This window comes from Meles meles, chromosome 19 (assembly GCF_922984935.1).
Source record: "Meles meles chromosome 19, mMelMel3.1 paternal haplotype, whole genome shotgun sequence".
Classification (NCBI taxonomy): Eukaryota; Metazoa; Chordata; class Mammalia; order Carnivora; family Mustelidae; genus Meles; species Meles meles.
Genome location: NC_060084.1, coordinates 11,510,782 through 11,523,786, shown reverse-complemented (window position 1 = coordinate 11,523,786; position 13,005 = coordinate 11,510,782). Strand labels below are relative to the sequence as shown.

The window sequence follows — 13,005 nt, the reverse complement described above, 5'->3', positions numbered from 1 at the left end:
CTGTATTGAGAATCTTCACTAGGGAGCACTGGCAAGTTAATCTTGAGCGGTGACTCAAAACACCACCACCTTTTGTTACTCCCCTGTCCATGGTCTTGCAATGGTCAGTATTATTCAGAGGATCAAATGGAAATTGCTGAACCTCTAAAATCTGGTCTCACTCTTTCCCGGGCTTGATTTGTGTGTCTCTCTACTCTCCCCAATGACCTTCTCAGTAATGAGAGCCAAGAGTGAAAAATAAGAGGGAGACTATACACCACAGATTAGACCATCACTCAGCAAATACATGCTCCTTCCCTTGGACCACGAAGAAACTTGTCTAACCTACTGATGTTGAGCTTAGGTACACGTTTCAATGGTCAATGAGACGGGAGCTGATCTGAGAGGAAAAGCAGCTTTAATGCTGGCGCTGTTTCACCTGCCCCTTGAGTTCCTCCCCTTTGCCTCATAAGAATACGCCTCAAGTACCAGCAGGTCCAAGACGGCTGAAGGACACACACTGAAGATCTGACTCCAGCAAGCAGCCTGGAGCCAGACGCAGACTGGCTGAACCCCAGACACCCAGAAACACACGGACAACAAACAAATGCTTACTGCTGTATACCAGAGGTTCGGAATGGCTTGTCACGTAGCATTTCCGTAGCAATGGCGGACACATTTACCTTTCATGAACAAAACATCAGAAATCTAAGGGGCTAAGTTACTAAGATCAGTAGGAGTGGCACCACGTGACTTTGGAGACCCGCTGATAAAAGGTGACACAGCTCTCACCTGCTGCTCCCCCTGGAGCACAACTCTGAAACTTCAAGTTACCACACACGAAGCCTGGCTACTCCGGATCCACCATGCTACGCAGAACACCTGGGAAGGCCAGAGAGAAAGATACCCGAGGAGCCTGTTCCAGTCCAGGCCCGAGACGTGGGAGCAAGGAAGCCTTCGAGATGGCTCCACACCCAGCCACTAACTCCAGCTGCATAAGAGACCCCGAGCAAGAGCTGCCGGAGTCCAGCTACCCTCCACAACTATGGAAAATGACAAGAACACAACTGCTTAAAGCCACTACATTCTGGAGTAATTCCCTACACTGATATACAGGTGACCAGAATAAACCCACATCCAAACATAAAGCTTAATGCAGAGTCCCAGTCTACTGGACTAGAAAGAGGTACTTTAAATCTCCTTGCCCTAGGTAAAGTCTGGGGCAGACCTGAGATGTCTCATGAAAAACAAGTGGACGCCTGCACTTAGAAATGACAGTCTGAATACAGACTTTATTCTCTACTCCTTACTAAAACCCTAAAAAATAGTGGTAAATAAATTTACAAAAGCAAAACTACATAAGGATATGGAGAAGAGATAGAACAGAGAAAATATGCCAATCGAGTTTTCTGAAGGTAGAAAGTAAACAGACAAGTAGAAATTAGTTTTGGTTTTTGTTTTCTCTAATCTAAGTCTGTAGCCATATGGAATGGCCAATAACAAGCCAATCTACACCACGGTATTCTACAAAGGCTCAGTAAATTGAGATACCAGGAACCTTTGAAGGGAGAAGAGATGAGCAGGGCTAAAAATCAGTTGAAAATTAATCTCGGGAGCAACTAAGTCCAGATCGCCTTCTCCAACCTCATACCATAGGCTACTGTCCCCCACCCAACCCAGCAAAACCCATTACTCCTTAGAGAAAATAAAAACCACGGATGTTCGAAACTCACAGGGCAGGGCTGAAGTCTCATTCCAAAAACAAGGTAATTAAATGAAAATCTATTTATTCACTCTTCCTTTTTGCACAACAACCTCAAAAGCTATGTGTTCCAGACGGCTGAGTTAGTTACGAGATGGAGTGCTGCCCAACCTGTGCAGGACTTTGCTTCAATAAGAAATAAACAGGCAGAGTTGACCCTTGAACAATGCGGGGTTTAGGGGCACCAACTCCCCACACAGTTGAAAATCTGCGTTTAAGTTTAGACTTCCCCAAAACTTAACTACTAATAGCCTATTGCTGACAGAAAACCTTACTGGTAACATAAACAAATGATTTAACGCATATTTTGGATATGTATTTTACATTGTATTCTTACAATAAAGGTAAAGAAAAAATACTGAGAAAATCATACAAGAGAAAATGGATTTACAGTATACAATTGGACCCGTGCAGTTCAAACCCATGTTGTTCAAGGGTCAACAGTATTGTGTTATGCTACTGAGTTTCTGGGTTTATTGCCACAGCGTGGCCTAGCATAACTTTACTATTATATCTATTTAATAGGAATTTCAGAAGAAGAGAAAATATGGAAGAGGTTGTCAACAAAAAAGAAAATTTCCTAGAAGGATAACTTCTCACAAAAAGAGCCACAGAATACATGACATGGCAAGTTTTAAGATTCACTGTAATATGTTAGACTGATACAGAGAAGATAAAGATCAAGTGGGTCAAAGAATAAGGAAAGTAAAAGAAGCCTTTATGCAAAGCATCTTTTGTTCTGTTTACCTATTTTACCACAGGACTGACAGAGCTCCTGCAGCAGCCAAGCAGAGCAATTCAGTGAACACTTTCTAAAAAGCACCCGAGATCCAGGCATTGCGTCGTATGTCGATCTTAGAAATAAAAATATATGCATGTTCTCTGTCCTTCAGGGGCTCGGGGTCCATCAGGACAGCAAACCATGAAATAAGTTGTGACAACACGATATATAGTAATTACCACAAAGAAAGCAAGAAATGAGTACAGCCTATCGGGGTACCTCTGTTAATTTCTCAGTGCCAAAGTCCCATCCACAGTCACAAAGAAATGACATCTATAAACTGCTGTTTCTCTCAGGGACCTTGGGAATCAATACAAAGTAACACAAGCAGACTTTTAGTCTTCATTAATAGTATGACTGGAAGAATTCCATTTTGAACAAGCAATAAGAAAGATTCAGCTCTCAAAATATCTTCAAGGAGGAGAACAGTTTAGTAACAGACCACTTCTAATATGTAAGAGGGAACCCTGATAGGAAAGGCCCACTATTAGCAATAATTAGTTCGAGTGTTATCAGCAGAAATGTCATTTTAACTTCATTTCACTTACTTAGAACTTCCTGAAAACTATTTAGGCAGAAACTTTCCATGACTGGCCTTTTCCGAAAGGTGATTCACTCAGGAAAGTCTGAGCCAACTGGCTCAGCTGGTTATCAGAAGGGTAAAAAATACTATTTCTCCTCATTCCCAAAGGTTAACAAGCTACACGTTTTTCAAGAAGGAAAAAAAATAAAACGAAAAAGATAAAAATTCAAAGCTTAACAATTAAAACATAATTAGAAAAAACTAAAAGACTAATTTTGTGCCAACACTACCTTATGCTTATACTTACAAATTCTTCCCAGTCATTACTAGCTCTTTCTCACCTTTCTTAAATATGTTCTAATGCTCTTAACTTGATACAAAGGAAAAAAGAAAAAGCAGGAAAATGACCTCAAGATATTAAAAGATATGCTCAAACCCATACATCAAGTTTACGTCTCGCTGTCAACTAAACCTCAGGCCTCCCAAGTTCCTACGTGAGGGCTCCTTGCAACACCTAAATTTTACGTATAAGCAATTTAAGTTAAAAAAAAAAAAAGAAAAAGAAAAATCCTGGGGCGCCTGGGTGGCTCAGTGGGTTAAGACTCTGCCTTTGGCTCAGGTTATGATCTCAGGGTCCTGGGTTCAAGCCCTCCTCCATCAGGCTCTCTGCTTGGCAGACAGCCTGCTTCCCCCTCTGTCTCTGGCCACCTCTCTGCCTACTTATGATCTCTCTCTCTCTCTCCGTCAAATAGATAAATAAAATCTTTAAAAAAAAGAAAAAAAGAAAAATGCTGCCAACATGCCAATTAACAGGGTTTTCTTTTCTTTTTTTTTTAAAGATTTTTATTTATTTGACAGAGAAAGATCACAAGTAGGCAGAGAGGCAGGCAGAGAGAGAGGGGGAAGCAAGCTCCCTGCTGAGCAAGAGAGCCTGATGTGGGGCTCGATCCCAGGACCCCGGGATCATGACCTGAGCCAAAGGCAGAGGCTTAATCCACTGAGCCACCCAGGTGCCCCTACAGGGTTTTATTTTCTTTAGGAGGAAGAATTTATAGAGAACATTTGTTTATTGTGTTATTTATCTCAGTAATGTATGTTTTTTAAAGTAATAAGCTTGTATTTCTTTTGAATATAAAATATGTATGTGTGAGAATGTGTATATTTGTAGGGGGAAAAAAGGCGCTTCCCTGAGCATAGTTCTTTGGGTTCCTTTTTTTTAATAGACATGGTGCTGCCCTCTTCTGACAAATGACAGAAATAGCAGGCTCCCAAATACCCATCCAGTACTTCAAATTACCATCCACTTGTTTTATAAAATGAAATACGAAATTTGTGCCATTGATATAAATATTAATACATCCACAAAATTTATTTATCAGGAAATTTAATGATTTCTTCTAACAGATATTCACGAGCTTTTCTCACTCTCTCTGTTGGGCTGATGGTAAAATTGTAATAAATCTTTCTTGGGTATCCTATGAGACATATGGGAAGTAATACAAGCCAAGAAAGATTTCTAAAACTTTAAATACGTATTTCTAATGGCATATCACACACTTCCTGCATTATTTTGTAGGATTTCCAAACTATTAAAGGCTTCCTGTCAGTGTTCTGCTACCCCCTACAGGACAACTAAATAGTTCCAGTGTGATTTCTGGCAGCAAAATAACATTACTAATTCACATCACCAGGAATTACCTAATGGATCCCCAAAATGATTGATTATCAGAGAAACGGTGTCTTTGCAATGGAGAATTCTGAAAGGTATTGCCTAAGTGGTCTAACTTATCACTACCAATACTGAGTGTTATTGATGTCATGTACCGGGGAAGACAAAACATCGACATTATTTGTCTAGGGACTAATCTTAAGTTAGTCATGAGGAAACTACGCAAAATTCCAAACTGAGGACCATCCTACAAAACAAATGGGCTCCTAAAAACATACAGCTAACCCCTGAAAAAGCAGCAGTTAGGGGCACTGCCATCTGTCCACCCCACAGTTGAAAATCTATATGTAACTTTGACTCTTCCAAAACTTAACTAGTAATAGTCTACTGTTACCGATAACATAAACTGTCAAATAACACATTTTGTATATGTACTATAGGCTATATTCTTATAATACAGTAAGCTATATAAAAGAAAATGTGATTAAGAATATTGTAAGAAAAATACATTTATGGTACTGCATTGTACTGAAAAAATAACTACATATAAGTGCACTGTGCAGTTCAAACCCGTGTTGTTCAAGGGTTAACTGTCTATGTCAGATCATGAAATACTTAAAATGAAAGGCTTTAAAAAGGAACTTAACAAGAAAAGACTAAAAAGACTAAATGCAGAGTGTAATTTTACACTGGATGTTGGACTGAACAAATAAAACAAGCTATATGAAGAATATTACTGAAATAACTGTTCAAAATTTTGAGTAGAATCACATCTAGAGCTACTTAAAATATGGGCTACAAAACTAGTTGTTACTGGTCCAAAACAAGATGCGTACAGAAAATTTAAGTTAGTATTTGCAAATTTGTTTAGCAATTTGACAATGTCACAACGGTCAAGACATGACAGGTGGACTCACTGTGTTAACCAGAACAAAGACCAATTTGGGTACTGTTAAACTGGCCAGCTGGTCACATGTGACATAGTGTATTAGTCATGCACAGTGAGACATAATGCGTATGATAGTTTAGGGTTATTTTATCAAAACACAAAAATGTGATAAAATGTAATGATTTTTTTAAAATGTAACCATTATTTTTATAGATTATTTTTACAATCATTTTAGTTGTTAACCAAGTGTGACTTTTTAAATTCATATTAACCGTTAACCGAGTATAACTTTTTAACTTTACAGTTTGAATTAAGTTAAGAAAGTAAAATTGGTATTATTTCCTTAATCCTAATGTACTGATAGCAAAACGAGCCTCACTGTATATTTCTGTAAAGAAAACACATCTGAATGCAACAGCAGTAGCAAACCACATGTTGAATGGGAAGTAATTCCAAAGAAACAAAGGCCAACTGAACTCAAACTGTTTTTACATCATGAGCCCTCACAGAGTTTGGTTGTTGATCATTCAGTGCTAAAACCATAGTCAGTCAGTGAGTTCTTTGCAAATGTTCTGGGTAATGGAGCAACGAATTCATCAAAACTTCAGTGGTGGGGCGCCTGGGTGGCTCAGTGGGTTGGGGCCTCTGCTTTCGGCTCGGGTCATGATCCCGGGGTCCTGGGATCGAGACCCACATCGGGCTCTCTGCTCCGCGGGGAGCCTGCTTCCTCCTCTCTCTCTGCCTGCCTCTCTGCCTAGTTGTGATTTCTCTCTGTCAAATAGATAAAATAAAATTAAATTAAAAAAGAAAAAAACTTCAGTGGCATTTATGTACAAAACACAAAGAAATTCGAAATCAAAAGAATTCTTTGAAGGAAATAGTACTGATCTAAAAAGCCAACAGAAAGAGATGTAAGATTCCAAAAATTAATGTTAGTGCATTGTAGTCTTCTGAGAAAGAAGCATTTTTGGCTGCTAACTAAAAAAGAATAAGCCACTGCCAAGATATTAGTAAAAAAAGACTCTATCAATGATGTCTGCTTGGAAAGCCTGGTGAATATGTAACAAAGAAGGTGATTCAAGTGCAGGATTCCAGGGATGACACAGCTTGAAGTCCTCAGAATCTGGCTTATGACAGTAAGAACAATAATCAGATTAGCAGAATGTTTTCTCAATGCGATTAAAGAATGCCAGGTTATTATTAACATAAAAATTAACATATATGTGTGACTTAAACATGACAGTGATATGAAGGATTCTTTGATTGGTTTCTGGCTGACAGACATAACTGACACTGATCTCTAAAACAAAACTAGAATTACACTGTCAACAAATGTGATTTGAAGTTTAAGTGTATGCAAGAGTATGTCCTAACAGCACAGGCGCAAGACAGGAAAACAGATTAGATTAAGGAGCCAGTGCCAGAACATAGAATTAACACACTGCTTCCTTATCGAGAAAAATCTTGCTACCAAAACAAACAAACAACCCCAGTGTTCTGAGTACAGTAGTAAAAACTATAAATTATGTAAGACTAATGCATTACATTTTTCAATGACTGCCTCTATGTGTGACAAGCTGAAAGCTGATCATAAATGTGCACACGTTACATTGCACAGAGGTACCATGGTTACTCAAGGGGAAAATGCTGCTAAGAATAATGAGCTTTCAAATAAACTTAATGTCTTTTTTTTTACTTTTTTTTTTTAAAGATTTTATTTATTTATTTATTTGCCAGAGAGAGAAATCACAAGCAGGCAGAGAGAGAGAGAGGGAAGCAGACTCCCTGCTGAGCAGAGAGCCCAATGCAGGGCTCCATCCCAGGACCCTGAGATCACGACCTGAGCCGAAGGCAGAGGCTTAACCCACTAAGCCACCCAGGCACCCCAACTTAGTGTCTTTAAAAGAAAAAAGAAAAAAAACAGTTGGGCTTCCAATTTTAAAGGTCTTAATTAGACAGTAAAACTTGACTTATTTGTCTGATCTTTGTATTTTTAATAATCTTAAGAGTACTTTCATGCAACGAAATTTTCAACATGTTCTTCGGTAGTAAATAAATTACCAGGATAAAAATGAAAGCTAGAAGGCTGGAGGAACAGAGCTTCTACAGATAAACATGTTTCACTGAGGGGCGCCTAGGTGGCTCAGTGGGTTAAGTCTCTGCCTTCGGCTCAGGTCATGATCTCAGGGTCCTGGGATGGAGCCCCACATTGGGCTCTCTGCTCAGCAGGGAGCCTGCTCCGCCCTCTCTCTCTCTGCCTGCTTCTCTGCCTACTTGTGATCTCTCTGTCAAATAAATAAATAAAATCTTAAAAAAAGTTTCAGTGAATGTTTTGAATTCCATTTCCTATCACAAGAATATCTACACACAGGTAAAGCATGCATGCAGAACTCCTTATTTCCACTGAACTCTAACTTAATTATGACTTGACAGGATAAATTTCTGAAACTGGCTACTGATGAAGCACTGAAGATGAACTTTGAAAATACGGTGTCACTGACTTCATTTTATATAAAAGTAAAAATAAAAACCCTGAATTTACTGAAACAGCTTAAAAAACTTTATTTCCATCTTCATGAAAATATCTCTGTGAGATGGGTTTATGACAAATGTTATTTAAAAAAAAAAAAAGAAAACCAACACAGAAATAATTTCCATGTACAGTACCCTCCAGTAGTACTGTCATGTACCCAACTAGAAGCAGTAAATTAACAAGAAAGAAAGGAGTTATTTCGTCACATTAAAAACTAAGTACACACATCATTTATTCAAAGTGTACATCTAGATGTTAAGTATTGAGAATTGATTTTTTTTTTTAAAGATTTCATTTATTTATCTGACAGAGAGACAGAGATCACAAGTAAGCAGAGAGGCAGGCAGAGAGAGAGGGGAAGGCAGGCTCCCTGTCAAACAGAGTCCGATGTGGGGCTCGACCCCAGGACGCTGAGATCATGACCCGAGCTGAAGGCAGCAGCCTAACCCACTGAGCCACCCAGGCGCCCCAAGAATTGATATTTTACTCTTAGTCTGTTTCGATTATAGAACGTAAATATAACAGTGATTTCCTATACTAATTATTTATACTCACGCTCTCGGTAAACAGCATGCATAACTATACAAATCTTTTCCTATTCCTATTTAATGATCATTTTGACTGTTTTATTGAAATGTCAGTTAATGTCTGTTGAATTTCATTGTTAAAAATATGAGCTTGTATTTTCTACAACTTTTCAATTTAGTTTTCTAGCTATTCCTTTTTATTGTGTCTTACAAAAGTATTGGTCTGCAACAGGCTGAAATTTTAAAATCAGCCTCCTTCACCACAGATGTAGGTAATAATCTACATGATGTGAAATTTACTATGGTAAATTTACAGCTGCACTGTACCATAAGGGAGAATGCCCTTTGTTCTTGGGAAACTCATATTTAAGAGTGAAGTGTCATGATGTCTACAAGCAATTCTCAAACGGTTCAGGCAAGACAAAAAGAGAAATACAGATCTAGATGGAGAGAGAGGCAATCAGTAATGTGTATAATAAGTATATGGGTGATCACTGTAAAGCTAACTGGCAACATTTCTGGGTATAATATTTCAGAAGAAAAAGTTGGGGAGAAAAAAATTAAAAAATAAGAGTTTTGCTTCATACCCTTTATAAAACTAATAATGCCCAAATTCTTTACACCAACATTTGTATTAGATGAAATAACTGAATAGATAGTATTTTTAAAATACAACTTTGGACGCAAATTCTACTTTCAGAGAACATACAGGTCTACTTAATTACTGCCAAGGAAAATAAATGTGATCACCTATAAAATTATTAACTGGTACCTTACCTGTTCCCATTTAGCTCTAAATTTTAGATCTGCTATTTTCAAGTAATGAAATTTAAATAAATAGGGAAAAGGAAATTCTAGGCATGTGGCTCTCAGCTAGAAAAGCCAGGAGGTTATTAGGCCTCTACCATTTTTTTAAAGTGATAAACAAACCTATAAATCAATTTAAAAAATAGTATCAAGATCAGGAAATAATACAGGGAACTGAACTTCTCTCCTACTACTTTCAATTTTTACCTGATTTCAGATGCCTCAGTGGGGCTCAGACTTCACAGGTAAGAAAATAAAGGGAAAAATTACTCAGCCAAAGTCACAAATCATGACAACAAGTGGAACCAAACATTTAACTCTTACATTTTCTTGTTTCTGTTTGGCCAAATACTTCATGATACCCACAACTACACCACCATATGTGAAAGGACCTTTCCTCCCATGTTCCCTGATAATTCATGGAGCCACCGTTCTCCTGGAGTGAGAAAAAGAACTCTTCCAAAATATTATGATGATAGGGTGGAATGAGGACAGATGTCCAACACCATTTAACAAGATTTTTTTTAATTTAAATTTTAAAAAAATTTTAAAAGAACTAGTTTTGAAGTTTGTGAAGGTCACCTTACCTGACTTCTTCACCAGCAAAATCAAACACCTTAGTGATTTTAACTTTTTCAGCTTCTTTCGGTTTCTCAAGCTCTTCCGCTCTGACCAATGATTTACTTGGACTTGTCTCTTCAGTATTCTCTCCTCTCTACAAAATAGGTAAGAAATGCAATCAGTTTCACATAAGGATGAAACGTAAGAGAACCTTTCCACAATTCTATTACGGCTATTCTTAAATGTTCCATCTTTAAACAGTTAAAGACCTATCAGAAATTTATTTGATTAAAAAGGCTTATTTTTTCAGGACACCTGGGTGGCTCAGTTGGTTAAGCCGCTGCCTTCGCCTCAGGTCATGATCCCAGAGTCTTGGGATGGAGTCCCATATGGGGCTCCCTGCTCAGTGGGGAGCCTGCTTCTCTCTCTGCCTGCCATTCTGCCTGCTTGTGCATGTGCTCGCTCTCTCTCTCTCTCTCACAAATATATAGAATCTTAAAAAAAAAAAAAGGCTTATTTTTTTCTACAATAGGGAATGCTTTGCTTTTCACATGAAAGAGTTATTATCAAAACACATCTGGTTTGATTTCTGCTGTAAACACTGAATCTCATTTTGGAAATAAAAACGTCTATCTGGGGAACTTAGGGTACTTCTGGGGAAGCTTACATCTCATTCAGCTATCAACTTACGTTAACTTGTGTACTTGGGGGCCCTTTAGGTTTTGGTCCCACATCGTTGAGGAAGCTGGCCCACAGCTCGTCCTCCTTCTTCCTCCTTGCAGCCTCCGACCCCAGGCCTTCTTCCTGCTCTGCAGCTGCATCTCCCTCCTCACTGCTACTTCCCTCCGACTCCTCGTTGGCATCCTCCTCTTCTTCATCTTCTAATGAGAGGCCACCTTGTTTTCTCTTCCTAATCACCAATGGTCACAAGAAAAAGGAGAGAGAAGAGAGATCAAGCAAAATGATTTCAGCGATCCCTTCCTCAATTCCAAACATAATGCTGCAAACCTGAGAAAACTTTAAAATCCAGGGCCTACTGATCAACACCCACCCTAGGGGGAAGAAAGAGGGGGTAAGCTGAGATTCTGTGGAAGAAAACAAGAATTGAGCTCTCACAGTTAGCAATTTCCCCCAAACACTTAGAATCAAAATGCAGTGTTCTACTTCCAAGTCGGGACCAGCTATTTTCACCAAGAAAACACCCAAAAATCACCTCGCTGAATCAATCTGTCCAGCAAGTGTGTTCCAAGAATATATACCCCAACTGGAGAACATTTCTATTGACGAAAGCCTTAAATTTACTTGCAGTTTCTTCCTAGAGTTCGCAGGGAAGAGGGGTGGGAAACCCATCTTTTTTCCCCACTTTCTGAAAATTTGACAGCTGGACTACAGAAAAACTCAAGGACAAAAGAACTGGGCTCAAGACCTATGAGAGTAAATTGTTTCTTAGTCTATTTTGACTTCAAGTGAATCATTTAATACCTAAAATTCTTTTTTTTCCCTTTTTATAAACTATAACCTGCTTTTTTGCTTCAACGCCCAGAAGGAAAGAAACACTCATCAAAGAGAGGTAACAGACTTCTATGGAAGCTTTTCATATCTGAGCTAAATAATCTGTCAGAATTTTCATAATTGGAGGGGGGGGTGCAATTCAGTACCAGGCCTGTGGAAGGTAATTTGCTAATCTTTATGAAAAAATTTTTTACTACAGATTAACTCCGGATCAAATAATTCTACTTTTACAAATCTGATTTATAGATGTACTTATACCTGTATACAAAGCCATAACAAAGAATATTCACTGCAGTCTTGTTTGTGGTAGTAAAGACAGGTATAATCTCAATGTCCCTCAGTAAGGGAATACTTACAAAATGCAAGGTGGACCCATATAATGTTACATTATGCAGTCACTGAAAAGAGTAAGGTACAGCTAAATGTACTGGCACAGTATCCATCTCCAAGATGTGAAACAATGAAAATGAGAAACTGTAAGCAGAGGATGCCATTCTTTGTTTTGGAGGGGCTTTTTGTTTGTTTTTTTAAAGAGTAGGAAATACATGCCTACCCACACATACAAGCTGTGTCTGACAACATAGTTCTTCTGAGGCAAAGAAAGCAACAAGGGATACACTGAGGGTACCCATTTTTGCAGTAATTGAGTTTTTAATTTTTGCCAAGTGTACAGGATACCAATTAATTTTTTTTAATTAAGGCTCAAAAACTTTTAAAACTTCCCCGAGACTGAGAATTTAATCCTAAAATATCACCAAACGTTTCCCTTGAATAGACAAAGGTAAGAAGCCCCATAGGAAGAACTCATGAGACCAATCCCAGGCATCTGGATACTGTGACATTAGTCCCTGACTTCTAAGGGCCTTGAGGGCAGCATCACCTGGCCGGAATGCTCTGAGCCTTTCTTTTTTTCCCTTTGGTTTTCTGTGTCTGCTCTTCACCATCCACTTCATCTTCCTTCACTAATTCATTTACATCATCTTCACTATACTCTCCACCTGCAATCACATAATAGAGTGGTCAGACATACGGGAATAAAGGTTTTCACATCAAGACAAAACATTTTCTTTCATTAAAAATAAAGTCTAGTACTTTCCTCTATTCTCTAACTAAAATATCATTTCCTTAGGGAAGCCTTCCCATCCCTAAAGACTAGGCTAAGTTCCCCAATCTAGGCTTTCACAACAGGCCAAATTATCCTCCATAAATGTACCCACTTATGTTTAATGTTTGCAATTTCTGCTATGCTCTACACATGGATCTTGTTTAAGTATGTGCTGAATGAATGAAGAGAAACTGCAACTGTACAACTAAACTGTTCAAAGAAATTAATGTTCCCACTGTATCTTGGATATCTTTCAAAAGTAATCAAAAGAGACTTTGACAAAAAAGAGGGCTAAAGACTTCCAGTTAGACACAGCAGAAAGAACAATCATGTCTAGTTCCCATCTTCAGACACTAA

At 38.4% G+C, this 13,005-nt stretch overlaps 1 protein-coding gene across 1 annotated transcript in view; it reads right to left on the bottom strand.

Annotated features, from left to right (window-relative positions):
• The window catches only part of CFDP1 (craniofacial development protein 1), a 128,682-nt gene that overhangs the window by 104,832 nt on the left and 10,845 nt on the right, over positions 1 to 13,005 (bottom strand). The window contains exons 2-4 of the mRNA XM_045987864.1: positions 12,424 to 12,541; positions 10,722 to 10,941; positions 10,058 to 10,185 (exon numbers count right to left, since the gene is read on the bottom strand). Of these exons, the coding sequence (XP_045843820.1) occupies positions 10,058 to 10,185; positions 10,722 to 10,941; positions 12,424 to 12,541 (466 nt within the window). The remainder of the gene's footprint in view (positions 1 to 10,057; positions 10,186 to 10,721; positions 10,942 to 12,423; positions 12,542 to 13,005) is intronic.